This window comes from Equus caballus, chromosome 16 (genome assembly GCF_041296265.1).
Source record: "Equus caballus isolate H_3958 breed thoroughbred chromosome 16, TB-T2T, whole genome shotgun sequence".
Taxonomy (NCBI): domain Eukaryota; kingdom Metazoa; phylum Chordata; class Mammalia; order Perissodactyla; family Equidae; genus Equus; species Equus caballus.
The window spans coordinates 50885145-50912551 of NC_091699.1; the positions used below are offsets into that span (position 1 = coordinate 50885145).

Below are 27407 nucleotides of genomic sequence, written 5' to 3' on the forward strand. Positions count from 1 at the left end.
CAGAGGGCCAAGACCCTTCCTAACAAGAAGGAACCAGGGCCATCCCTAGCCCCACAGACTCACTTTCCTCCAATGACATCCATAGTGAAGCGAAGTGCGTCTTGCACAGTATCAGGCTGGCCCTGTGCGGTAGGGATGGAGGATGCTCAGCACCAACCGAGGCCAGTGCCAGGACACCCCTCAGCCCCACCAGGCCTGCCTCCTGTAATCTCAGAGCTCTGAGGCGTGGCCAGGCTCTTCTTCAGCTTTACCTTGGCCAACTTGATGGCTTCATTGAGCTTGTCCAGGGCACTCTGGAAGTATGCAACCTGTGGGGGGCAGCAGGCAGAGCCTGGTCCGTCCTTCCTTGCTTGGACCCTACTCCTTCTGACACCCACTGAGCACTGCCCGGCTATCAGGTGACCCATTAGAAGACAAGAAGGAGGCAGCCAGGTGCCAGCCCAGCCAACACGACCAAGGTTAGCATCACACCCTGCTCCACCTTACAGCTTACACTTCCAACTAGCCCTCTCCTGAGGGGAGCCTGCTACATGTCCTCAGTCCCCTAGGGATGAGGGCTGCAAGATGGGACAACACATAAGAAACACACGGCCTACAGCAGGGGAGTGGCCAGGGATATGGGGGTTAGAGACAGAGAGAAGACTGCGCCCTCTATTCTGTAAGGGAAGGGACCCCACCAGGATCTCACTAACAGGGCTGGAACAAGTCCTGAGTCCCGTCTTTGTCATAGCTTACTCACCCGCTCCCCAAACTTCTGCTGCTCCTCAGCCTGCTTCCCCATGTGAAGCTAGGAAAAAAGAAGAGATGTCACTACTTATTTCCCGAGCTGTGGCAGCTCAGCCCCGTCCAGGCCCAGGCCATGGTGCTCTCACATGAGCCACAGCCGCAAAGTAGTAGATCTTCATTTGCACAAGCTTCTTCCAGTCCTTCTGGATCCGGCCCAGCAGCGAGGCGGTGTCAGGGTTCTCCAAGGCCCGGCATGCCTCCTTGTAGTAATCCACTACCTGAGGGCCAGGATGGGGCCGTCAGTGGGAGGGAGTCAGGAGTAAACCAAAGGCCTGCTTCAGTTCCTTGAGGACCACCATTTACCCCATCCCTACCTGTGCACTGATGCGGGCCACAAGAAAGCTCTTCCTGTTGTCTAACATCGACTTCTCCAGAAGGCACTCCTGAGCCTGGCCCTGGGGCAACAAATGCAGGTGGCCTCCCTTGTTCACCTGGAGCCCTTGCCCTTCCCAGCAGGCAGACCCAGGGATCCCCTCTTCACTGTCTTCTCTTCTCCAGCCTCCCCAACTCCAAGAAGCACAGTCCTGCTCCTGATTCACCTGGGCCTCAAAAGATCAAAGCCAAGGCCCTCTGCTGGTCCCTCACCGCCATCTGCACAGGGCCTGGTCTAGGATGCAGCCCTAACTGTCCCCTCCCCTGGATTCAACTCAGCCCCAAGAAGGGTACCACCTCACCAGCATAAGGTTGACATTGAGAGTGAGGATCTGGCGGCTCATGTCAACGCTGTAGGCATGAGGGAAGTGCTCACGCAGGTAGGCAAAAGCACCTGCTGCACACTGGAAGTGAGTACAGGAGACCTTCATGCCCTGGGAGGGAAGACGGGGAGGATGGTCAGAGGCAGAGCCAGACAGCTGCCTGTGTCCACTCCCGCAGGGCAGGACTCATCTCTGGAGGCTGCGAACACTCAGCACCCCTCCCTGGTTATGTCCTGTGTCCCACCCACTGCCCGTGCCCCTCCTCACCTCCTCAGACACCCGCTTGTCCATGGCCCCCAGCATGGAGTGCAGCGCCCCTGGGGAGGCAGAGACATGGTGTGAGAGTGAGGCAGAGGGAGTAGTGTTGTCACCCATGATCAGGAAAATGGATCTGAGAACTGAGGCAGTTGGTCCAAGGACACCAAAGCTATAGCAAAGGGGGAGACTGAGAAGATGAGCCAAGCCCCTCAGTCTCCTGCTTTGCACCAGGCAGGGGTGGGAGTGGAGGAAGGACAGGCTCCCGTCCACAGCCCCCAGCCTACAGGGCCGGTCTTGAAGCCTGAGGGAGGCCTACACAGTACTCTCGGGCTCCCCAGGCTTCTCCCTTGAGCCAGGCTGAGGCTGAGTCATCAGGGTTGACGGCAGGGCCGATTGAGGCCAGCCTTGTCCTCCTTCTGCCTGAAGTAGCCCAAAGCCACAAGCGGGGTTAGGAGCTGTCCAGTCAAAGAAGACAGGCCATCTCTCCTGGCTGGAGCACAAGATGGCAATGCCCTGTGGCAGCCAACCCAGTGGAGCCTCTCCTCAGCAGGGTGGCTCCAGATGGCCCAGAAAAGAGGTGCCAGTAGAGCTGCGGGGAAGGCAGTGGAGGGTCAGAACCCAGGTGTCTTCCATCCATCAGCCCACTTGGTGGCCTTCTGCTGAGCTGAGATGCTGGGTTGACAGAGCTGGGAGGTAGGGCCAAGGGGGAGGGGTCAGGCAGCTCACCGAGATTGTAGAGAATGCAGGCCTGCTCATACTTGATGTCCTCATGGGCCACAGACTTGCCTGAGAAGATCTCAGTCCTGTAGACATGCCACCCCAGTCATCCTGAGGGAAGGAGCTGGCCAGGGCCCTGAGGCCAGGTGAGGGGACCAGCTACCCCAGTGTGGGGTCAGAAGGAGTGAAGCCTGGGGAGACCACACCAAGCCACTCCCCATCCTGTGCAGTAAGGAAAGGAAAGGGCAGGGGAGGGGAGGGAAGGGGCATCCCCACCATCCAGACACCCTGGCCTGTCCCAGGTACCCTCTAGGTTCTCCCCAGCCCTGCCTGCCAGCTCTCACCAGGTGACAGGAACGGCAGCCTCCTGGCCTGAGCCCATGGGGACGCGACTTTGCAGGTAGTGGAGCTGGCCTAGGTACTTGCGGAGGACACTGCAGCCCTCAAAGTCCCGTGGGACACGGACAGCATTCTGGGGGGCAGATGGGAGAAACAGGCCTGTCATCACTTGGGGTAGATGACAGGTATGCCTGTCTTCCCACAAACGCCCAGGAAATATGCATCAGAGCTGGGAGACTCCAAGGGATCCAAAGAAAGCCCACAGCTACACCTGCAGTCATTCAACAACCACCAGCCAGCACTGGTGGTCTCAGTCAGTCCCACCTTTCTGAAAGGCAGCTTACAAATGCATTAAAATTCTAATGTACCTAACGTCTGATCCACAGTTCTCTATCTAAAAATATACAGTAAGATATCCAGATAAGCAAGAGCATGCAAGGATATTTATCAGCATTATTAACAGGGTCAAATACTGGATGCCGCCAAAGTTTTCATTAGAGAGGACTGTTTAAATAAATGATGTCAAGGCTACCCACAAAAGAGAAGACTCTGCAACCACAAAAACTGAAGACAAGGATCTCTATTTATTGATATGTTAAGATGTCCAGGACATATTTATCGGGCAAAAAAAAAGTATGTAACAGATGAGCGGTATGATTTATGTAAAACCACATAGATACTGATAACCAACTAGATATATAGACAAAAAGAAAAAAATCTAGGTTATACACCAAAATCTTAAGTGATTATCCCTGGATAATAGGGTTTAAGTAATTTCTCTTATTCTATACATACATATAGAGATATATTTTTAATTCTTTGCATTGTTTATATATTCTTTATATTGAACATTCCAATTTTTATAATAAACAATAAACCTATTCCCATTTTGAGAAAACAACAAAAGCAAGCAAATGAACCCTCTGCTCAAACAACCAGAAGAGCAGACAATACAGCCTCCAAGAAGTAGGTGCACAAAGGAGATGGGCTAGAAGCGCTGTGATGCTCTCACCCCACCTGCCGGAGAGGACCAGAGCCCTCCACCAGGATTCTAGCAGCTGAGGGGCCCAGCAGAGCGCTGGCTGGCACCAGCTAGAAGAATCCTCCAGGACACTACACTCCAGAGATGGGCTCCGAGCCTGCTGCCTGGGATCTCTCAGAAGGGACGCCAGAGCAGCAAAAGTCCGGCACGAGTCCCACTCCACACCACCTCCCCACGGTGTCTCGGGCGGCCGTCTCCCCTCTGGACCTCAGTCTCCTCTTTGCACAGGAACGATGAGCTCCCTATGGGAGGGGCTTTAGAACGCCCAGTGCAAGGACAAGGCGTGTCACAGCCACACAGCTGAGGTACCACCTCAAGGAGCCTGTCCCACAGGCCGGGGCTTCTTGAATCTAATCTTATCACTCCCCTCCCCATCATAACCTCTACCACAATCAAATACCACTTGTACTCATTAACATTTTCCTTTCAGCCAACCCATTTTTTAAAGTGGAGCCACATCCTAAGCAGTTGCATCTCTGAAATAACAGGTTTGATGTGCTAGCTATCATTTTTTTAACAATCACTAAAGCATATGCAAAAAAATAAAAAAATATGTGTCTTTGTACTTTGTGAAATCAATAAAAGAAATCTCAACTAAACTGAGTCAGGAAAGCCTGTAGGGGCAGCTCTCACGCCCCATCATACATGGTCAATTACCTCAAGCAGGAAGAGAGGTCTGCCCGCATCTCTGACAGGAGGGTGTTTTCTACTTTACGAACCAGCAGGAGAAGGAAGATTTCTCTCCCAGCCTGGCAAGAGCCTAGGTGACGAGAGACTGTAGCAACCCAGCCAACGAGAAGCTTCTATACTTTGGACTCTCAGTTTCCTCCAAAGGGGTTTGTTTTATTACAGTCCCTCCCAACTTGCCCTTTTTCTCTATAAAAGCAAGCTCCCGTCCTTCGTCCTCCAGATTGGCCCATGGTCTGCCACAGCCTGTATATCCAGAACTGCAATTCTTCTTGATTGTTTCCAAATAATCTCCTTTTGTGGGTACCATAACTGGCCAACTTACTTTTTAAGTTGACAACTTCCTAAAACCATCTTTGGGAAACAATGGAAGCAACCCGCCCCTCCAGGTCATATAGATCCACCCGCACCCTTTAATCCAACCAAGAATGCAGCCCCCTCTTGTCCCACCCTGGCCTGTCGCGCGCTCTGATGAACTGCGTGCAGTAGGAGCAGAGCAGAATAGGTGAGTCAGAGAGGAAGCTCTGACGCCCCACCATAACCACTCCCCCACTCCTTCAACAACCCCTCACAGTGCCTGTCAGTTTTATTTCCTGTAATCACGGAGCCAAGAATTTATTCCAGTTACAACTGGAAAGTCTTCTGAGGGACAACCATTCAGCCCCGTTTTACAGATGAGGAAACTGAGGCCAAGATCAGGAAAAGAAGATTGCCTACAGCTTCCCAAATTATATCCACCTTCCATTTCTATTGTAAATCACTGAGTTATGGTAAAAGGTTAACCTGACTTATGCTGTCTCTGCTTTCTATGTCTCCGTACTTTGATACATTTTCTGTAATTCACTAAAAACTAGACCAGTGTTACTTCTAAAATTGCTGTAATAGTTTATTTAGTTACTCTATTTTATTTTCACTGTATATATTGTCGAGTCTGGGAGTTTTTTCTGGTCTGTTCATTTTTTTCACTGAAAGAATTATAAGCGTTCTATGTAAAAAAGTTTGTTCTGTCGTTTCACTGAAGAAACACTGATCTGATCCACCTCTCACATTATTTAGATGAACAAATCAAGTCCCACGAAGGAGAAGTGGAAGTGGCCACCCTATGTCCTTCTATGAGTCATGTCTGTTCTGGGAATAGCCTCAGGTCTGCAGGGTCCTGGTCTGGAGCTCTCCTGAGGGAGGCTCTCTCCAGTCCACTGCTCTGTGCAGGCGCTCGCTCTACATCTTAAAGGATCTGCCTCAGAAGAGGCTTTGGAGATGCATGACAATGCTCCCTCCTAGAGTGTGTTGTGTGCATACGTGCCTGTGTATACAAAATGGTGGTAGTCCTAGTGGTTAAGATTATCTCACTCGTTTTCAAACTATTCGAATGAAATCTTTTTTAAAATTTTAATTTATGAGTAGTATTCTAGGAAGACGACAGAGCAGGAAGCACCAGAAATCTGTCTCCTCAGCTGAACAACGATCTTACTGGCAGAATCTGTCTGATGTAACTATTTTGGAACTCTGGAGTCTACTGAAGGCCTGCAGCTTGCAGAAGAAGGCTTGGATGATAAATTTTGGTGACTATCAGCTCTCAGCACAGTAGCAGCTACCCAGCTCCCAGCCCTGTGCAGGCAGCCTTGCACATGTTCCTGGAGCAGCCAGCACAGTCTGTGGGAGCCAGGGTAGGCAACAAGGACTGTGTCCTCCAAAGATCAGAGATCTGTGCTCTGATTGCTAATTACTGCTTCTGATCTCAGAGGTGCAAAGAGGAAGGCTGACACTGTTGTTGCAACTCCTGCTCTGGCTGAAGAGACTTCAAGGGGATTTAAAGTGCTAGTGCTTCTCCCCCACCGCTCCCTTCATTTTTCTTTTTCCCCTTTTGGGAGCCAGACACTGAAGACTACTACATTCAAAAGCAATCATATAGACAGAGAAAATTAGAAAGTCATCGTGCATACCCAGGGAAAGGCAAAGGCTCAGAAAAAACTTGAGAGGACCTTAAGTTCACACGTCAGGCTGATTCTTGGCACAAAGACAGCCTACAATAATCAAAACACACACACACAAACAAAAACCAGCAAACTGGGGAAGGGGAAGATTCTAATTTCCAGAGTCACCATATCATTAGAGTCAAATGTCCAGTTTTCAACAAAAAAAATCACAAGGCAAAGCAACAGGAAAATACAGCCCATTGAAAGGAAAAAACATAGGGACTGGCCCAGTGGAGTAGTGGTTAAGTTCCCACACTCCATTTCGGCAGCCCAGGGTTCACAGGTTCAGATCCTAGGTGTGGACCTAGCACCGCTTGTTAAGCCATGCTGTGGTGGCATTCCACATAAAATAGAAGAATGGCACAGATGTTAGTTCAGTAACAATCTTCCTCACAAAAGGAAAAACAGAAACTGTCCCTGAAAAAGACTTGATGGCAGACCTAATAGAAAAGACTCTAAAACAAGTGACTTACAGATACCCAAAGAACTGAAGAAAGATGTGGAGAAAGTCAAGAAAATGACGTAGGGAATAAAGCAGAAATATCAACAAAGAGAGAGAAAAATGTAAAAAGAAATCCTACAGCTGAAAAGTACAATAACTGAATTGAGAAATTCACTAGAGGGATTCAAAGGCAGATATGAGCAGGTAGATGAAAGAATGAGTGAACTTGAAGATAAGACAATTGAAATTATCAAGTCTGAAGAACATAAAGAAAAAATATTGAAGAAAAGTGAAGAGAGCCTAAGGGACCTTAAGACACCACCCAGCAGACCACTATACACATTGTGGAAGCCCCAGAAGGAGAAGAGAGAGAGACAGCAGCAGAAAGACTATTTGAAGAAACAATGGCCAAAAATTTCCCAAATTTGATGTAAGACATGAATATAAACATCCAAGAAGCTCAAAGAACTCCAATATAATGAACTCAAAGAGACTCACACCAAGACATTATAATCAAACTGTTGAAAGACAAAGAGAATCTAGAAAACAGCAAGAGAAGCGATGCATCACATACAGGGCATCCCTCAATGAGATTATCAGCAGATTTCTCATCAGAAACTTTGGAGACCAGAAGGCAGTAGGTTCACATATTCAAAGTGCTAAAAGAAAAAACTGGTAACCAAAGATCATATATCCAGCAAAAGTGCCCTTCAAAACAGGAAAAATTAAGAAATTCCCACATAAACGAAAGCTGAGGGAATTCATCACCACTAGATCTGCCCTGCAAGAAATGCTAAAAGAAGCCTTGTAGATTGAAATGGAAGGACACCCAGGGGGCCGGCCCTGTGACTGAATGGTTAAGTTCACACACTCTGCTTTGGCGGCCTGGGGTTCACCAGTTTGGATCCTGGCTGCAGACCTACAAACTGCTCATCAAGCCATGATGTGGTGGCATCCCACATGGAAGAAGTAGACTGACCTGCAACTAGGATCTACAACTATGTGCTGGGGCTTTGGGGAGTAAAAAAGAGGAAGACTGGCAACAGATGTTAGCTCAGGGCCAATCTTCCTCACCAAAAAAAAGAAAGAAAGAAAGAGAAAAAAAGATCTTCCCTGAATTTTCAGCTAAATGAGCTGAGAAATTACTATTATTTAATTTAAAAAAAAAAAGGACACCTGATAGTAACTTGAAGCCATATGAAGAAACTAAGATCTCAGTATAGGTACATATATGGACAATTATAAAAGCTAATATTACTGTAACAATGGTGTGTGACTCCACTCTTTTTTTGGCTGGGAAAGATTCACTCTGAGCAAACATCTGTTCCCAATCTTCCTCTTTTTTTTTTCTAAAAAAAAAGCCCCAGTACATAGTTGTATATTCTAGTTGCAAGTCCTTCTAGTTCTTCTATGTGAGCCACCGCCACACATGACTACTGACAGATGAGTGGTGTGGTTCCCTGCCCAGGAACCAAACCTGGGCTGCCGAAACAGAATGCACTGAACTTTAACCACTAGGCCCTCAGGGCTGGCTCTCCACTTTTTGTTTTCTACATAAGAGACTAAGATATTGAAAAAAAAAAAAAAAGGAAAAAACTCAATTTACAAACAGTTATGGGGTTTTATTTGTTTTTGGTGCTGAGGAAGATTCACCCTGAACTAACATCTGTTGCCAATCTTCCTCTTTTCATATGTGAGGTGCTGTGACAGCATGGCCACTGGCAGACGAGTGGTGTAGGTCCACATCTGGGAACCGATCCAGGCCGCCAAAGCTGAGTATGCCACACTTAACCACAAAGCCACTAGGGCTGGCCCCACAGTAGTTTTTAAAGACTATCTCTTTTGCATATGTAAACATACCAATTAACTGTCCCCGCTTTAGAGGAAAGATACAATCTCCTATACTCTGAAATCATAAACAAAATTTTTATTTAAAACTTCTAGTGTTATTCAAGTAGAAAAAGTTGTTTTTAACTACTTTAAAACAGAGTAGTGAGATAATTCATCTTTTTGACAATTTTGTTCTCGTCTTAAGAACAGTGTCACCTTCTTTGAAAGTCAGTAAGTTCCTCTACTTCAACATAACAAAGGCCACATATGACAAGCCCTCAGCTAACATTATGCTAAATTGGTAAAAGACTGCAAAGCTTTTCCTCTAAGACCAGGAACAAGGCAAGGATGCCCACTTTCACCACTTCTACCACAGTACTGGAAATCCCAGCCGGGGCAATCAGGAAAGAAAAAGAAATAAAAGGCAGCCAAATTGGAAAGGAAGAAGCAAAAGTCTCTCTGTTCACAGACATGATCTTATACACAGTAAACCACAAAGATTCCATACAAAAATATCTGCTGGAACTAATAAACGAATTCAGCACAGTTGTGGGATATAAAGTCAGTACACAAAAATCAACTGATTCTATACAGTCATAATGAACAACCAGAAAAAGAAATTAAACGAACAATTCCATTTACAATAGCATCAAAATAATAAATTACTTAGAAATAAACATAATCAAGGTGAAAGATCTGTATACTGAAAACTACAAAACTTTGCCAAAAGAAATTAAAGACATCAGCAAATGGAAAGACACCCTGTATTCATGTATTAGAAGACTTCATATTATTAAGGTGGCAAACTTCCCCAAAGTGATCTACTTTTTTTGGATTTTACTTTTTAGGGATTCAATGCAACCCCTATCAAAATCACAAACAGCATTTTTTGCAGAAATAGAAAAATCCATTCTAAAATTCATATGGAATGTCAAGAGATCCCAAATAGCCAAAAGAATCTTGAAAAAGAAGAATAAAATTAGATATCTCATAATTCCTGATTTCACAACTTATTACACAGCTACAATAATCAAAATGGTGTGGTACTGGCATAGAGACAGACATATAAATCAATGGACTAGAAAAGAGAGCCCAGAAACAAACCCGCACATACATGGTGTTATGGGCTGAATTATGTCTCCAGCTCAATGCACATGTGGGAGTCCTAACAGCCAGTATCTCAGAATGTGACTCTATCTGGAGACAGAGCCTTAACGAGGTAATTAAAGTAAAAAGAGGGGCCCGCCCCATGGCCAAGTGGGTGAGTTCCCGCGCTCTGCTTTGGTGGCCCAGGGTTTCACCGGTTCAGATTCTGGGAGTGGACATGGCATGGCGCATCAAGCCATGTTGAGGCGGCGTCCCACATAGCAGAGTCAGAAGACCTACAACTAGAATATACAATTGTGTATTAAGGAGCTTTGGGGAGAAGAAGATGAAAAAAAGAGAAGAAGATTGGCAACAGGTGTTAGTTCAGGTGCCAATCTTAAAAAAAAAAGGGGGGGGCATGGAGCTTTCATTTCATTAAAAAAAAAGAGTAAAGTAAAATGAGGTCATATAGGTGGGCCCTAATCCATTATGACTGTTGTCCTTATAAGAGATTAGGACACAGACCTGCACAGAGGGACAACCATGTGAAGATACAGGTAGAAGAAGGCCATTCGCAAACCAGAGAGAGGCCTCAGAAGAAATCAACCCTTCCGATAACCTGATCTCTAGAACTGTGAAAAGATAAATTTCTGTTGTTTAAACCAGCAGTTTGAGGTCCTTTCTTATGGCAGTTGTAGCTAACTAATACATACGGTCAAATGATTTTCCACAAGGCTGCCAACGCCGTTCAACGGGGGAACACTATTTTTAACAATGGTGCTGGGAAAACTAAATATCCACATGCAAAAGAATGAAGCTGGATCCTTACCTTATAACACTTACAAAAATAAACTCAAAATGGGTCAAAGAACTAAATGCTAGAGCTGAAATTATAAAACTCTTAGATGAAACAAAGGGGAAAATCTTTGTGACAATGGATTTGGTGACAATTTCTTGGATATGACTCAAAAAGCACAAGCAACAAAAGAAAAAATAGATAAACTGGACTACATCAAAATTTAAAACTTCTAAGCATCAAATGACAAAATCGACAGAATGAAAAGGCAACCTATGGAATGGGAGAAAATATTTGCAAATCATGTACCTGGTAAGAGGTTGATATCCAAAATTTATAAAGAACTCCTATCATTTAACAACAACTTGATTCAAAAATGGACAAAGGACTTGAACAGACATTTCTCCAAAGAAGATATACAAATGACCAATAAGCATATGGAAAGATACTCAACAACACTGATCATTAGGGAAATGCAAAATCAAAACTACAATGAGATACCACCTCACATTCATTAGGATGGCTACTACCAACAAAACAGAAAATAGTAAGTGCTAGCAAGGATGTGAAGAAATTGGAACCCTTGTGCACTGCTGGTGGGAATGTAAACTAGTACAGCCACTGTGGAAAACAGTATGGTGGCTCCTCAAAAAGTTACCATACGAACCAGCAATTCCATTTCTGGGTATATACTCAAAAGAAAGCAGGGTCTCAACGAGATATCTGTACACCCATGGGCATTACATATACAACTCATGTTCACCCATAGTGGCATTATTCACAATAAGCAAAAGGTGGAGGCAACCCAAGTGTCCATCAATGGATAAATGATAAAAATGTGGTATATCCATACAGTGGAACATTATTCAGCCTGAAAAAAAAGAAGGAAATTCTGACACACACTAAAACATGGATGCACCTGGAGGACATCATGCGAAGTGAAATCAGCCAGTCACAAAAAGATAAATACTGTGTGTGTCCACTTCTTTGAAGTAGTTAAAGTAGTCAGATTCATAGAGACAGAAAGTAGAAGGTGGTCTCCAGGGACTAGGGGGCAGGGGGAAGGGGAGTTGTTGTTTAATGGGTATTGAGTTTCAGTTTTGCAAGATGAAAAGAGTTCTGGAGACTGGTTGCACAACAATGTAAATGTACTTAGTACCACTGAACTGTACACTTAAAAATAGTTAGGATGGTAAATTTTATGTTATCTGTATTTTACCACAATAAAAAATTTCTAAAAGATATTTTTTACAAAGTCAGGTAAGTTCCTTGTAATAAGGCTTCTACTAATTAGTGACAAATACACACTTTTAAGTATTTTCTTTCTAATTATTTTATGCACCATTGTATAACAACATGTTTCCCCTTGTGTGTTTGTTAGAAGTCTGAGGGTCTGAAGTCCACACTGGCTTGGCTGAACCTTGGGTCCCAGGGATGTAAATATGTGCTGTAGAAATCAGTAGCTGTTAGTGTTTTCTTGTCCACCACCGACCACAGACCAACGCAGCCATCCTTGCAATAAACCAGCAGCATTGGTGACTGTTTTTAATACCCAACTGACCTGTTAATTTTGGATACATTTTCAATTACTACTGACATTTTCTGTCAGCTATTCAGAAACTAGTACCAGCAAGGACTGGCAACTTCAACCAAATCCAGAAATGTAAGGATATTATACCCATTCAGAGGATCTGCAATGGACTCATATGTTGCTCCCTTAATTGGAGCCTTCCACTGTTCAGACTCTTGGACAAATTTTTCAAAAGTGAAACAAATAAGCAAATTGGCACTTGGCCTTGATAACAGTGTTTCCAGCTCTTTCACAATGCTGCAGGTAGCAGGACAGTTTTCTCGCTTGAGAACTGAGCCTCCACCAAATCTTCTAGGTCGGGTTTGCATACCTGTTATTCCTATGCTGACCACACACGGATGATTGGGGCAGGACCACACCACCTCAGGAGGCTGAGGGAGGCATTCAGTAAGCCATGTGGAAGTGAAAGAAGCCTCACTCAAAAGACTGCAAATGAGAGAAACCGAAACTACTGGGGAAAGAGAAGGCCCACTGTGCACCATCCAGCCTTCCAGACCACAGCTCTCTCCATCCCGGCACCATGAACCGCACCTCCCAGACCTTTGTCAGTGGCACCTACAGTGGTATCCCCCCGACCTATGAGATGCTCAAGGAGGGGCATGAGGTGTCCGTGCTGGGGGCACCCCAGAGCTCAGCTCCCATGACAACCACCGTGATCAACATGCGCAGTGACACCTCTGCGCCCAACCACATCGTCTGGTCCCTGTTCAACACGCTTTTCACATACTGGTGCTGCTGCCTGGGCTTCGTGGCCTTCACCTACTCCGTGAAGTCTAGGGACCGGAAGATGGTGGGCGACGTGACTGGGGCCCAGAGCTATGCGTCCACCGCCAAGTGCCTGAACATCTGCGCCCTGGTCATGGGCCTCCTCGTGATCATTACATTCTTCAATATTTCTTGCCTCTGGCTGACTGATCTTTTTCCACGCATTTTAGCGATCATGATGAGTTTCAGAGACTACTAGCAGCTGTGCGTGGCCTGTGGCTACCCCAGCCTTCAAAGCAGTTTACACACACATCTGCCTACACTTGAATTCAATAAAACACTGGTTTGAGGGAAAAAAAAGACTGCAAATGAAAGCGCTACTCCAGCGTCACACTCTCTGGATCCCTCACGAAGTCATTTATTCAATGGGCGTCTTTTTTTCAGGATTTGGCTCCCCAGCCCTCTTCCCTGCCACTGGAGACTCAGCTTAATGCCAATGGTGCCCACCAGTGCCTTTCTGCTCAAAGAATCTTATTTAGAGTTCCATGTTACTACACAGTAACTTTGTTCACTGCTGAATCGACAGTGCCTAGAAGAGTACCTGAGATTAAGACAGGGTTCAATAAATGTTTGTTAATGGAATAAATAATGCATGACTAGAACTCCAGCATATAAAGAGGACAGATGAAGAGCTCCTCTTAGTTCTCTTTTTTGGGGATCAAGCTTTGCCCTCAGCTTGGGGCAAAGGAAGAGCTGAGGCTGAAATTATTCAACATTATGTAGTTTTTATTTAAAAAGTAGAAAAATTTTTTCATAATATTAAACACAGAAATGACATCTGGTTATTGGTCACTGTTTACTGCTAATGGACACAGGTTGAGAAAGGTTGAAAACACTGTTATAATAAGATTGAAGCAAATCGTTTATCAATTAGAATGATTCAGCAATGCTATTTTAACTTCCGGCTTTTTAAAAAATAAAAAGAATGTGTACAATATCACAACGGCTGTCTCAGGACAGGGTTGTTTTGTTCTTCATATTTCTCTTATTTCCCAGTTTTCTACAGGTTTTATGACCTATTAATTCATCAGAATACAAAGTGAGTGACTGTGCCAATACTCCTGCCCCCTGACAGAGTTGCTAAGAGGACTGTGGTGCCCACTACCACTGAGCCCCGCAATGGCAGAAACAGGTCACCTCCAACCGGCACAATAGCCAGCACTGTGCTCAATGCTGACAATTCAGATGCCAGAATCAAGCCAAAGATAGACATTCTCACAATTATTAACATTGTTCTGGAAATACATGCCTACTGCAAGAAAACAACTGTTGGAAAGAAGGCGGCAAAATCATTACATGTACACGATTATGACCTGTGTACTTGGAAAACCCAAGAAAATGAGCTGAAATACTACCAGAAAGAAGACAATTAACAAAAATAAATTGCTTTTCTCTACACCAACTGTAAGGGGTGGAAAATATAACCAGAGACGAGGGAAGGACACTAATAGCAATAACAAAAAAAATACAGAAGTAAATCTAAGAAGATATGTGTAAAACCTACATGAAGAAAACCGTAACTTTACTGAGAAGCCTGAAAAAAGATCTGAAGAAATTCAGAGGAAAGCAACCTTGCAAAGATGTTAATTCTATCTAATCAATCTGTAAATTTTATGAGCTCATGAAATTCCCAAGACTATTTTGGAGAACTTGACAAAAAGATTCTAAGTTCATTTGAGAAATACTCACGTGAGAATAGCCATGGAAAACTTGAAAAAGAAAAGTTACTATCATGGATTAGTCTTATCAGATAGTAAAACGTATAACAGATACAATACTTAAAATATCATGGGCCTGCAGAGGAAGATAGATGGTGGAAGAGATCAGGAAATTCTGAATAGATCTAAAATACATATGAGAATTCAGCATTGGAGTGTTTCAAAACAGTACAAAAAACACGGAGAAAAAGTTAAAGTTTGAGCCTTCCCTCACATATCACATACTTTAAATGCCATGTAAAGACTGAAGTGAAAACCAGAAGCACACAAGTACCAGAGAAGGAACATTGGTGACTGCACCTTGTTTGGGTGACAAAGGTTTTCTAAATGCAAATCAAAGGGAAAGATGAGATGGACCCACTTTATAAACATTTAAATGTAAAATCTGAAAAGTTTGCACTAAATACACAATAAACAAAAACGATGAACTGAGAAAAATATTTGCATCATATAAGACAAAAGAGGAGTATTACTAATGTATAAATGAGTCTTATAAATTAGTAAGAAAAAAGGTCTAACACCCAATAACAAAGGACATTAACCGACAATTCCTAAAAGACATATAAACAATTGTGAAACCTTTTTGTTGACCAAATAACTGAAAATTAGAATCAAATATCCTTTTCATCTATCAGACTGCCAGAACTGGAAAGTAACAGCAGGAGGCGGCACACTCTGCTGAGGGGTGTAAACTCAAACAGGTGCTCCTGTTCACCCACTAATTCCTACAGAAACTGTCCTATAAAAACCCAACTACGCAGACATGGGGTATATTTACAATGGTGAAAGACTGAAATAATCACATGTTCTCAGAGATGAGACTGATTAAATTATAGTGTGACATAATCATCACAGGCCATTAAAAATACTCTTGTATGCTCATTGATACAGAAACATCTCCAATGTGTTAAGTGAAAACAGCAGGCTACATAAGCAGTATAAGTGGTGCACGATCCTACTGTGGTTTTATTACTATATATATTAAATAAAAATTTTAAACATAAAATTTTAAAAATTGTGCAAAGGATTCTTAAGATTGGTTTTCATTTTTTTTTGCTTTTTAGTACTTTGAAATTTTCCTATCATTAATTTTGCTGCTTTTACAGAGGAAAAGATTCTAAACTAAAAACACAGTTCCAGGTGGCTTCTTACCTCCCTATCAAACCAATCCCATTCACGTCTGCATAAAAATACTACCCTCCTACCTGTCTGAGCAACTCCAACTTCTTCAATTCCTCATTGTAGGCTTCTGGGTTCTCTCCATAATTCTTCAGGACAAACTAGAGAGAGAGAATAAAGTAAACCAAGGTTAGAGAAGACTCCCCTGCTCCCGCTCCTGCCCTCAGTCCTCAGCAATCACCAGTCAGGGTTCAGGATCAAGTCCGGAGTGACAACCATGAGTTCATCTCCTGGACCACTGCTCACTCTACCTCCATAAATAGGGCAGCACCAAGATGCTGACCATGGGAGCCTCCTCCTCTGAGCAAAATGAGAAATAAGACCCTACATGAACACCCTGGCTGGTCCTCATTATGCTTCAGCCCTCTCTATGAAGTCCAGGACTCCGCCAGCTCAGGAAGCCAGGGAACTGAGATGGCTACAATGGGATCCTACCAAGCATCCTAAAACAGGCCACAAATTCAAGCCTCCCTCACGGATTGGACCCTGCTGTGTACTGGGGTCACAACCATAATCCTAACCCGACAGCAAATGTAGGCAAGAGGCACCAAGCGAGAGGGCGTGCAAAGCCTTCTTCACCAGCCTGCCTCCTGGATGGGAAAGGGCGCTAGAGAAATAAGTGACCTGTAGTGTCCTCATCTGTGAGGAAAGGCCTGCTGACATGTGACCGGAATGACCCAGATGGGAGAAGGGAAGGTCACTGCCCACATCAGAGAGGGAACTGGCATGCCGGCCCACAATAGCACTCACCCCTCAAGAGCTGACTGTCATGGACAGTGAGCACACTCACCAGCCTGGAGGCACGGCCTGGACCAAAGGGCCCCTTTTCACCTAAGATTAACAGTCTAAGGCAGCTGGAACTACCCCTGTTGCAGCACCTGCTTCCTGATGTCTGGGTTACAATCTGGGGAGCCAGATCCACTAATTTCACAAACACTAAGGGCACTCACTAATGCCCAACTCACAAGGTTCCTTAAGACCCCAACCAAGGTATGTGAGGCAGAGATGGAAGGAGGCTGTAACGGCGAAGCAGTGGCCTGCTCTGCCCAGTAGCACACTCACACCATGTCTGTGGCCCATGCACCTTTCCTGGAGTCCCTTCCCAGGGCCTATGACACATGGCCAAGGAATTAGCCACATGGAAACCTGGAAGGCTGTATGACAGCTCCTACCTGCCCTGGTAGGGAAGGGAAAGGAGGGACAGGCAGAAGGGAGGCGACCACTGTGCTCATTTCAGTACTATCGGCCATGTTCCCAAACCTCTGGCCCTGACCCCTCTTCTGTTGGTTTCACCTTCTGAAAGCCCCATGTGTCCCTGAGCTCTCTTCTCTATCCCCCTGCCAGCTCTGGCCTGGACAACCCACTCCTTCAAATCCATCCCTTACCTAGTGGCCAGAACTGTCTAACACAACTCTGACGTCACTCCTAACTTTAAATCCTTCTGAACACACACTCCCGGGCAAAAAATAAACACGCTTTTCTCAGGATAGTGAGATTACAGGAAATGAGTTGTACTCTAAAGAGAAAAACTGTAGTCTGAAAAGAATGTGCAACAGTGGCTCCCCAAAGCCTCCAGGACCAAATCTAATCTCGGCACAGAGTTCACGGCCCTTCACAACATGCTCCCAACAGCCTTCAAGGATCGTCCTCTGGCACCTCCCAGGGACACTCAGCCAACAGTACCTTGGAATTACTGCTCTCAGGTCTCAATGCCTGTCCACCGCCTTCTCTACTAAGACTCAGCTGAAATATCACTTCCTTGAATGTTAGCTGCTGCTATCCTCACATTATGCACGTGCCTCCATCAGACTGTGTGCCCGGCACCAGTGACCCCACCCCCACCCCCACCCCCACCCCAAACAATGAGTCCATCAGGAATGGTAGGGGCCTTATTAGATGTGCTGGATCCCCAGCAAACGGTTGCCTTTACAGGAAATGCAGAGGAAGGATAAACAAATTGAGTAACAATAAAAGGAGACACACAGAAAACTTCAGAACATGGAACATTTAACCCAGTCTCTGAGAAATCAACGTCATTGCGGGTGGGGGGGGGGGGGCGGCAGGAGACTGTTGTAGATCAAAAGAGATTAAAGAAATAGAACAACTAAATACAATATAGGAATCCTGACTGGATCTGAGTTTAGGGGAAAAAACAGTCATAAAAGACGTTTTGAGGACAAGTGGTGAAATTTAAATATATAGTAGAAAATTTCTGTGAATTTTCTTAAGTGTGATGATAATATTGTGGTTATATAGGAGAATGTCCTTTACTCTTAGGATGTGCTGAGATGTGTACAACTTACTTTTAAAGGTTCATGGGATATATACACACACATATATATGTATGTGTGTATATACAGAGAGAGAACACACAAATATGGTGAAACGTAACTATCAAAACTAGGTAGGGAGAATTTGGGTGAGCATGCCTTCTTCTTTCAACTTTTCTGCATGTTTGAAATTTGTAATGTTTTAAGAGTTGCTGAAGAGCTAAATGGTACCTGAAAAAACATGTTTCCCTATGTCAGAGGTTCTTAGCCTTTTGTGGGTCCTTTGAGAATATGATAAAAGCCATGAAAGAAATCTCCTTAGAAATATTCAAATATGCATAAACACAAAAATTTGCCAACAATTTTAGGGGTTCACAGACACTCTGAAGCCCATTTAGGAAGGGGGTTCACAGACACTTCAAAGCTCCGGTTAAAAACCCCACTCTGATCCAGCCCACCCCTTCTCCTCCTCGCCACACCCTCCAAAAACCACAAATATAAAACGTGGCCTGAGCTATAAGATAAAACTTGACTATCTAAATGGGAACATCTTCTTCGATTAATCTCCTTTTAATAAAATATTTTAGTTTTCCCACTCTGAGGCTAGAGAAAAGGAGTAAAAGTGGAGCCTAGAGGCCCCGTGGGACAGAGGCCAAATGGATTAGAGGGATATCTGAAAGTCCCAGAAACAAGGCTTCACCTGACATCACTAAGAACATTTGTCCCTGATGTTCACACAACGGTGAAGTGGAGAGAGATGCTGCCCCTACCCGCAGCAAATTGTCCCTAGAGGTCACCTTCTTCCTGTGTCTCATTCTTCCTCCAAGATCAGCAGCAACACTTACCGAGCTCCTACCACGGGCAAGACACTGTGCTGAGCAAGAACCCAAAGAGGCAGATACTATTACCACCATTTTACAGATAAGGAAAAGAAGAAACTGAGGCAGAGAGGTCAGCGCACTTGCCAAGTTCATAGCACTAGTAACTGATGGGGCAAGGACTGAAACCAAGGCATTTGGGGTCCAGAGCCCCTGTTCTTAACCACACATCAAATCGATTCATTTCTCTTTTTTTAAATATGGTTCTCATAAATAACTCTAAGAAACAAGAAGAGAAAACAAATCTTCAGCCACACAGTCAGTGGAGCAGCCAGGTTATTTTTTAAACTCTGACAAAATCTTCTATGACTGCTGATCACTCCCCCACTGAATGGAGGAAAGAGGCTGGCTGAAGGTTCTAAAGGACAGAGACCATCTCACAGTCTCTCTATGGTCTGAAGCTCTGCAGAGCTCATAACAAAGTCTGGTCAGGATTTGAAGCTCCTAACAGAGCCTGAGAAGGAAGGCCCAGCAGCAGTTAGAGCCTGGACCTTTGCACCACAGATGAAGAGTAAGAAACTAGAAGGCCTGACAGGACCCCAGCAGACCTACACAACTAACAGCTGGTTGGGGTTGGGAGGGCCCAGCCAGGCTTTGGAGCATCTGGGGATCCTTTTCTGAGGGAAGACTAAGACATACGGACAGGTCTATGTTAATTGAGAGCATGTCATCAGAGCTGCTGAAAAAAAAGGAAAGGAAGGAGTTACAAGTGAAAAACAATAAAAGAGAATGGAAAGGCCATTTCCAGAGAGAAACACCAAGACAAAGTATTAGATCTGGCTGTGCCCCTGGGTTGCTGTAGGATCTGGGCTTGGTTTTTTTCATCTGTAAAATAGGGTTAATAGTACCTGCTATGTCTAACTTGCAGAGCTGTCATAAGGACTTAAGCTATTTCCTAAAGAGAGAGAGAGGATGCTAGGCTAAAAATACTGTTTACAACATGCCAAGACCTGTACTAGGGTCTCACACGGATAAACTCTTGATTCTCACAAGCTTATGCGGTATATTATTTCCATGTTACAGGTGAGAAAAGTGATGTCATCATTTGTAGCAGCTGTAGTAGCCATTAAGCAGACGAGGTGGGACCTACACCAAGGTCTGTCTGATTCCAACGTCTAGGCTGTTTCCATGAGGGTATTCTGCTCTTTTACTGAGGAACAAATGGCACAGAATTTTGTCAGTAGGTGAGATCACTGAAAACATCCACCCTGGGTCCTGCCGTTCTTCCACAGATTAGAAAAATGGGAACCAGAGATGAGCAATGGTAGTGCTAGAACTCCAAGCCAGAATTCTGGACTCTTGACCCAGGAATATTTCTTTGTGTCACTTTCTACAGTCCCCACATGTTCTCATTCTTTTGTGTAGGCTTTTTTCTCCCCTGGGTGGGGTTGTTTAGCTTTCACTCTTTTTTTTTTGATGAAGATCAGCCCTGAGCTAACATCTGCCACCAATCCTCCACTTTTTGCTGAGGAAGACTGCTCCTGAGCTAACATCCGTGCCCATCTTCCTCTACTTTCTATGTGGGACACCTACCACAGCATGGCATGCAAATGGTGTCACGTCCGGCCCCGGGATCCGAACCGGCGAACCCTGGGCTGCCGAAGCAGAACACGCGAACTTAACCGCTGCACGACCAGGCCAGCCCCAGCTTTCACTCTTAATTTACCTTAGAATTTCATGGTACTAGTTAAAGCAATAACCCCCCAAAAAAGGCAATAAAAGGCATCACGTGTGTATTACCTTTTTCACCATACACATTATATTTCTTTTTTCTCCACTTGCAGGGTTGACTCAAATATAGGAATGCCTTGAGCAGTTCCACAGAAACGCACATAAAATTGAGTCCCACATATAGTATTGTTAATTAATACAATATACGCTCTGCCACTGAATCTCAAATGACCTTAATTTTATTGAGAGAAAGGAGTATTACTGCCAAGGGAAATCTTTAGTCCCTTGGTGTCAGCAAGCCCAAGACAAATAACAGGTCACAAGCACTGAGGATGAGAGCAGTCCTTCATCCTCACCTCGTCTAACCCCACATAACACTCAAGGCCTCTCTCCCACATCTCTTCTGACCTGTCTGAACTACACCAGTGAGGGTGACTCAAGTTACCTCTCCTGGAGGGTGCTAAACTAGATTAGGTCATTCAACCAACACTTGTTATACACGGTCTACACACAAGTATTTATTACTTCCTGAGTAAAGGAACGTATTTGGTGTGAAATGGATATAGGTCTTTGGTGTATGAGATTAAAGTTACAGAAGAATGAATGGACAATCCTGGTCATCTGTGCCTAGAGCCATTCCGTATAAAACACAAGTGGGGAGACAGGCTCAGACAGACCAGCTCAGTGACTCTAAATCTGTGATACGGGATAAGACAGGTCACCATCACTGGTAACTGGCAAAGTCCTGTGCTCCTCACTGCTGAGAAGCCAGGGCCCTTTTAGGCCTCTGGTGATCTCACTTCCCTTTCTGCATGTGGGGCAAGCTTTTCAAAAAGAGTCAGCTGTCCCATGGGAAATCCGCAAAAGAAAAAATTCTACAAACCTGAAAACCAGGCTCTACCTACAAGTGAATAAGATCCACAGGAAGAAGAGGCAACAAGAGTGTGCAGTCTATGGTGCAGGTCACCTGAGTGCAGGAGCTGTAAGATCCATCTGAATTTGGAGGAGGGTGGTACAACTGCCAGGCAGCCAAGGGGCCCTGAAGAAGTATGGTTCAGCCTGGGTGATGAAGAGGAGGAAAAGAATTCCAGTAACAACCGTAACAAGGACAGTGACCAGATGTGGAAGGAAAAGAGGCTGAAAGTTCCTGTAGGAGAGGCCTGGCCGAGTGAAGTTACAGAGGCAGGTGCAAGCAAAGTGGTGGCAGGCCTTAACAGCAGGCAGTTTCTCTGGACGAACCAAGTGGGAAAGTGGAGATTTACAGAAATCAATCCAGCCATAGAGGGAGGAGGGGAGAGGCCAAGAAGCCAATTGGTTGGCAGGGTGGCTACCATACGATATGGTACATCCGCCTTCGAGGTTACTACTGGATCACTAGATGGTAAACTTCACGAAAGCAGAGATTTTTGTCATCACATACAGCCCTGAATTCCCAGAGCCGGCACATAATAGTCCCTCAATAATTACTTGTTCAGTGAATGAACTGGGGACGGATGTAACACCTCAGTTCAAGTGAGCGTGACTTAAGCTCAAGTGCAGTTGGTTAAGGACAGGTGTTTGGAACCGGAAGAGGAAAGAACTTTAAACACTAACACTTGTAGCCAAATCACTCACTGATGAAGAGCACAAGAGTCATCTTTCATTGGTTTCCACTGAGTCAGCACTCTGGGCTCTAAAACACAGGTAAGAAGGTGCAGGGCCAGCAGGATTTCCCCACTAAAAAAGTTATGTGGGTCCAGGTATCCCAACCTAAAAGCTTGGCACTGCAGTTCAAAACCAGCTTGCACTTCTCCTGGCTCTTTTTTCACGTTATTCCATAATTGAAAGCATGTCAATCAGGAGTGAAAACCAATACTAACCATTATGAAAGTTTTTTTCAAATGCCCAGCCTCATAAAGAAAAAAACCCTTTCTCTATCTGGAAAACTCCCAGTCATCCTTCAAACCCCGCCTCCTTGGCAAGGCTTCCCTGATGGCTCCCCCTAAGGCTGGTACTTCTGTACACTGCACATACTTCTACTCTTCCACTGATGTCAACATCTAATTTTTAAATCTCCTCTACTATACTATGAATTCCATGAAAAAAAAAGATGATCTCTTATTCATCTAATTATCAGTGCTAAGCAAACTGCTCGACAGGTTGACCTCAACAGAATCAATTTTTACCCGACTATCCTAAATTAAATTCCACCCCTCAGCTCCAAGTCATTGGTGAAGATTACCGCAGCTCAGAGCAAGGGTCGAAAAGGACAAGGGTACCAGCAGCAGAAGGCAGAGTTGAGGCTCTACGGTTGGAGAGAAGAGTCCAGGACAGGAGGAGTTCTCAGGCTGCAGTGGCTTCTGCAGTCTCCTCTGCAGGAAGAGAGTTCCACGGTACCCTGAGGGAGTTGGCCACTTTCAAGCCCAGCCTACCCACAGACTGCTATTCCTTTTCAGTGGGTTCATGCCACAATCTTAACCTATCAAATAAATGGTGATATCCTTCCCAATCTCAAAAAAGAGGAAACAAAGAAAAGAAGCTGATGTCTAGCAAATGTTTTTTCAGCATCTGATACCGTCTTAGGTTAAATGGCTAATGAGCAACTCCTCTCATGGAAGCCCAGGGACTCTCAAGGAAGCCACTGCTCACATAACACCTTGTAGCCTAGGCATGGCTAGAGCACCAAAGGCTAAGCTCAAACAAAAATATCTCCTAGGAGTTTGTGAGCTAAGGTTTTATCCACTGGATTTCCACAAATTTAGTCACCATCTCTAAATTCCCTATCGACTATCAATTCAGTCATCTGAGAAATGTTCTCATGAACGCCAACTATGTAGAGGGGACCCTGCTAGGATGTGAGAAGCATGGAGATGCCTCGCAGGTCACTTACAATTGAAAAGGGGAGCTAAAACATAGCACACACAACTGTCACCAGGAAAAGAATGAAAACAGTAAGGGATTCAGAGAAGGGAAAGATTAATCCAGATGAAAAGATTAAAGAAGACTTGTGGAAGAGACAGAGCTTAACTGGACCTTGAAAGATGAACAGAACCAATATACAGAGATTAAAGAAGGGCCCCATCCCCATCCCCAGGGCAAAGATGAGAGCTCTTCTGGATGGGAGGAATTCCACAACGAAAGGCACAGAAGAGCGAACATACAGAGAATGTTAAGGGAAAAGCAAGTGGCTGATTGTGAACAGAATCTGGAATCCTTGTATCAGAAGCACATAGATCAAGCACATACTGGGCGCTCAAAAAATGCTGAAAGAACCGTGGTAGGTCAGGGAGAACTCTGAACAGGTTAGAGTCGAACTAGAAAACAAAGGAGTTTTGTTGTGTCAGAGAAAAAGTCATCTAATTGTACTTAATGAAAGGGCTGATGGAGAACAGACCAAAGTCTGAGGAAGAGGTAACAAAATTCCGGAATTTTAAATCACTTAATCTAACTTCCTGGTTTATGAATGAGGAAAAAGAGGCAAAGGGGTTAAATGACGGACTCAAAGGAATATAAACAAATTGTCAGTGTCTAAATTAAGGCCACAGCGGTGTAAAGAGGTGGTTATGGTTTCTTGGGAAACTACTTCCATATCCATTTTCTTTCTCCTGTTTCTCTCCTCAAGCACCCAGCTGAGTGGTGCACCATCCAGATTATCTGGGACTTACTCTGGCAGCTGCTGTGCTAAAACCACAAGGATGTCAACCTGCAACAGCCTCCTTGTTGTTCCTTTTCACTTCTGCTCTGACCCTCAACACTACCAGGTGACCCTTCCCAAGACAGATGTCTCAGAGGGCACCTGATGCCCAACCAACACCTGGTTCCACCTCTTTGTATCCCTGATCTCGCCACAGAGCTCCCTTGCCTCAGTCAACTCCAAACCAGCCTGTCTCCTCCCTCCAACTGAAGGTTCGACACAATAGCTACTAAGGTCTCTTGGGGAACTACAACATTGTTTATCCCGTCCAAACAGTTCTGAAAAGCAGTAACCGTCCCCAAAATGAATGGAACTCTATCTTTTCGTTCAAAGGGGCTCCCGAATAGGTTTCTTCTTCTGAGGAGATCGGACAGAACTGCACCAAGTGTCAGAGAGACCCCAATCGCAGAAGGCAGACATTCCTGGGTCACCGGGGCTCCCGTCTTAAAACACATCCTGAGCCATCCTCAGCGTTCATCTCAGGCCGGTCGCGGACAACGTACCGAGGGTCGGGCACAGCAGTTCAACCCAGACGATCAGGGTCGCCTCCGCTCCCCGCGGGGCGGTCCTGGAGTGGAGGAAGGGCGGAGCAGAACTAGATCCAAAGCGTCACACTGAGGAAGTCTGACGCCTCGGTGGCAACCGTGAAAGGCCCGGGGCAGAAGTCGGGAAGCGGTCTCCGAGGAGGCTGCGGGTGCTGGCCCAGGGCCGCCGAGGAGAGGGAGGTTGGCGAGCGGGGGGTCGAGGTGGACCAGACTGAGCAAAACCAGAGGAGGCCCCTCCTGGCCTCACCTGACCCTGCGACAGGGCCTGGAGAAATGATGGACGCGCAGGGGGCGTCACGCGCTGGCAGACAGCGCAGATACGCGGGAGAAGGGGGTGGGGGGGTGCGAGACGCACTCACCTTCTTCACTGCCGGCTGGAAGTGGAAGTCACCGGCCTCCTTCAGGTCCAGCCAGATCATGGGCATGCGGGGCACGGCCTCCATGGTGGCTGGCGCCCGCCGGCCACCAGACCGCTCCCTCTCTGCTCCAGCTGCTGGCTCAGCCCGCGCCCTCGCCCTCCCCCTCCCCCTCCCCCTCCCCACCGGAAGTCACCCGTCACGCGGGGACGAGAAGACGCTCGCACGGCCTGCTGGGAGATGCAGTCCCGGCCCCGCCCACGCAGCCTTTCGTACACGCGCAGCCTCCGATGCGCATGCTCAGTCTCCTCCTCAGGGAGGGCGTGGAGGGCGAATCTCCAGCCCTAGGCGAGATGGTTTGTGGGAGTGGTAGTTTTCATCCGCTTAGCTGCCCATCTGTTTCCGGGCCGAATGTACCAGCCCTGCCTGGCTTTGGTGGTGGCCCTCCTTTCTCTAGGGAAGGGCGTTAGAGAATGCACCTATGAACTTGTAGTCCCAAATAGTGTCGAGGGCAATGGAGGACGGAGGCAGGTGTATGGTAGAGAGAACGTTGCGGACGGGCTTCCCAGAGGAGGTGACTGGAAAACTGAGCGCTGGGAGAGGGGGCGCCTGGCCAGGAGGGGGACGAGGCTAAGAGGAGAGCAAGAGGTTTTGTCCCAAGTGTCGAGCTTTGGAACAGAGGGGTGACTGGTCGAAGATTGGCACACTTGGTCCAGCCTCGAAGGCTGTGCACTGCCTAAGAGATGGACGCCTCCACTTGTAATGATGGGGAAAGAACGCCTAGATGGAGTGTAGAGAGAAAAAAGGAGGCCCAGAGCAATGTGGGTAGATGGGGTGGGGCTGAGTATGCCCAGCCATGTGAGTACCTAGTTTGGCCAGGCTGTCTGGAAGGGGCCCAAAGAACAGAGAACAGTTGTTGCCTCTGGAGAGGTGACCTAAAGAGCAGAATTTTTTTTTTTTAAGATTTTATTTTTCCTTCTTCTCCCCCAGTACATAGTTATATATATTTCAGTCGTGGGTCCTTCTAGTTGTGGTACGTGGAATGCTGCCTCAGCCTGGCCTGATGAACGGTGCTAGGTCCGCGCCCAGGATCTGAACGGGTGAAACCCTGGGCAGCTGAAGTAGAGCTTGTGAACTTAACCACTCAGCCACGGGGCCAGCCCCCAAGAGCAGGACTCTTTAAAGCGTGTATGTATTACCTATCTTTAGAAATAAAATGAAGAATAGTTTGGAGATAGTGAGGGGAAAAGTGGAAGCAGGGAAACCAGTGAGGATCCTTTGTAGTCTTCCAGGAGATGGGACATGTTGGGTTGGGGTAGAGAGAGGTAAAAAGTGGGCATATTTGAGAAGTGTTTTGGAGAAAAAAAATGTCAAAACTTGGGGTGAATGCATGTAGGGGAATGAGAATGTCAAAGATGATTTCCAGGTTTCCAGCTAGTATAGCTGGGTGGCTGCAGGGTGTTTACTGACATGAGAAAACAGGGGAAGGAACAGGTTTGGAGAGGAAGAGCAACGGTTCAGGTCTGTCTGTGTTAAGCTGGACACAGATGCTTCTGAGTCTAAAGAGGAGATGCGGAGGAGACCAAAGGATGTGGGATCTGGACTCAGAAGAGAGGCTTCACCCACAATATAGGGCCCAGGTCCCCTTTGCAGTGAGACCCCAAAACCTTTGAAGACTCTGTCAAGGGCCTACCTTCATGCCACTTGGAGTTAGAACAAAAGGAAATGCAAGTACATAAATGTTTGTAGCAGCATTATTCATGGTAGCCAAAAGTTGGAAACAAACCAGATGTCCATCGATGGGTGAATGGATAAACAAATATGGTATATCCATACAATGGACTATTATTCAGCCTTAAAAAGGAAGGAAACTCTGATACATGCTAAACATGGATGAGCCTTGAAGACATTATGCTAAGTGAAATAAGCCAGACAAAAAAGGACAAATATTGTATGACTCCACTTATATGAGGTACCTAGTATAGTCAAATTCATAGAGACTGAAACAGAATGGTGGTTACCAGGGGCTGGAAGAGGGGAGAATGGGGAGTTTTTGTTTAATGGGCACAGAGTTTCAGTCAGGGATGATGAACAAGTTCTGAAGATG

The 27407-nt window shown here is 45.7% G+C and overlaps 1 protein-coding gene and 1 pseudogene across 4 annotated transcripts in view; one reads left to right on the plus strand and one right to left on the minus strand.

The window, feature by feature from the left end:
• Positions 1-25542, minus strand: part of PTPN23 (protein tyrosine phosphatase non-receptor type 23) — a 31637-nt gene extending 6095 nt beyond the window's left edge. Inside the window, exons 1-11 of one of the 4 annotated variants that reach the window (XM_001495506.6) lie at positions 25304-25542; positions 15934-16008; positions 2801-2928; positions 2466-2542; positions 1749-1798; positions 1461-1592; positions 1101-1181; positions 873-1004; positions 740-787; positions 252-308; positions 64-122 (exon numbers count right to left, since the gene is read on the minus strand). In XM_001495506.6, the coding sequence (XP_001495556.3) occupies positions 64-122; positions 252-308; positions 740-787; positions 873-1004; positions 1101-1181; positions 1461-1592; positions 1749-1798; positions 2466-2542; positions 2801-2928; positions 15934-16008; positions 25304-25387 (923 nt within the window). In that variant the 5' untranslated portion in view covers positions 25388-25542. Of the gene's footprint in view, positions 1-63; positions 123-251; positions 309-739; positions 788-872; positions 1005-1100; positions 1182-1460; positions 1593-1748; positions 1799-2465; positions 2616-2800; positions 2929-15933; positions 16009-24902; positions 25277-25303 lie in introns of those variants that run through there. The other 3 variants (XM_023620524.2, XM_023620523.2, XM_070237784.1) reach the window with 3 other exon arrangements.
• LOC138918045 (interferon-induced transmembrane protein 3 pseudogene) lies at positions 12766-13248 on the plus strand (annotated as a pseudogene).
• Positions 25543-27407: the final 1865 nt, after the last annotated feature.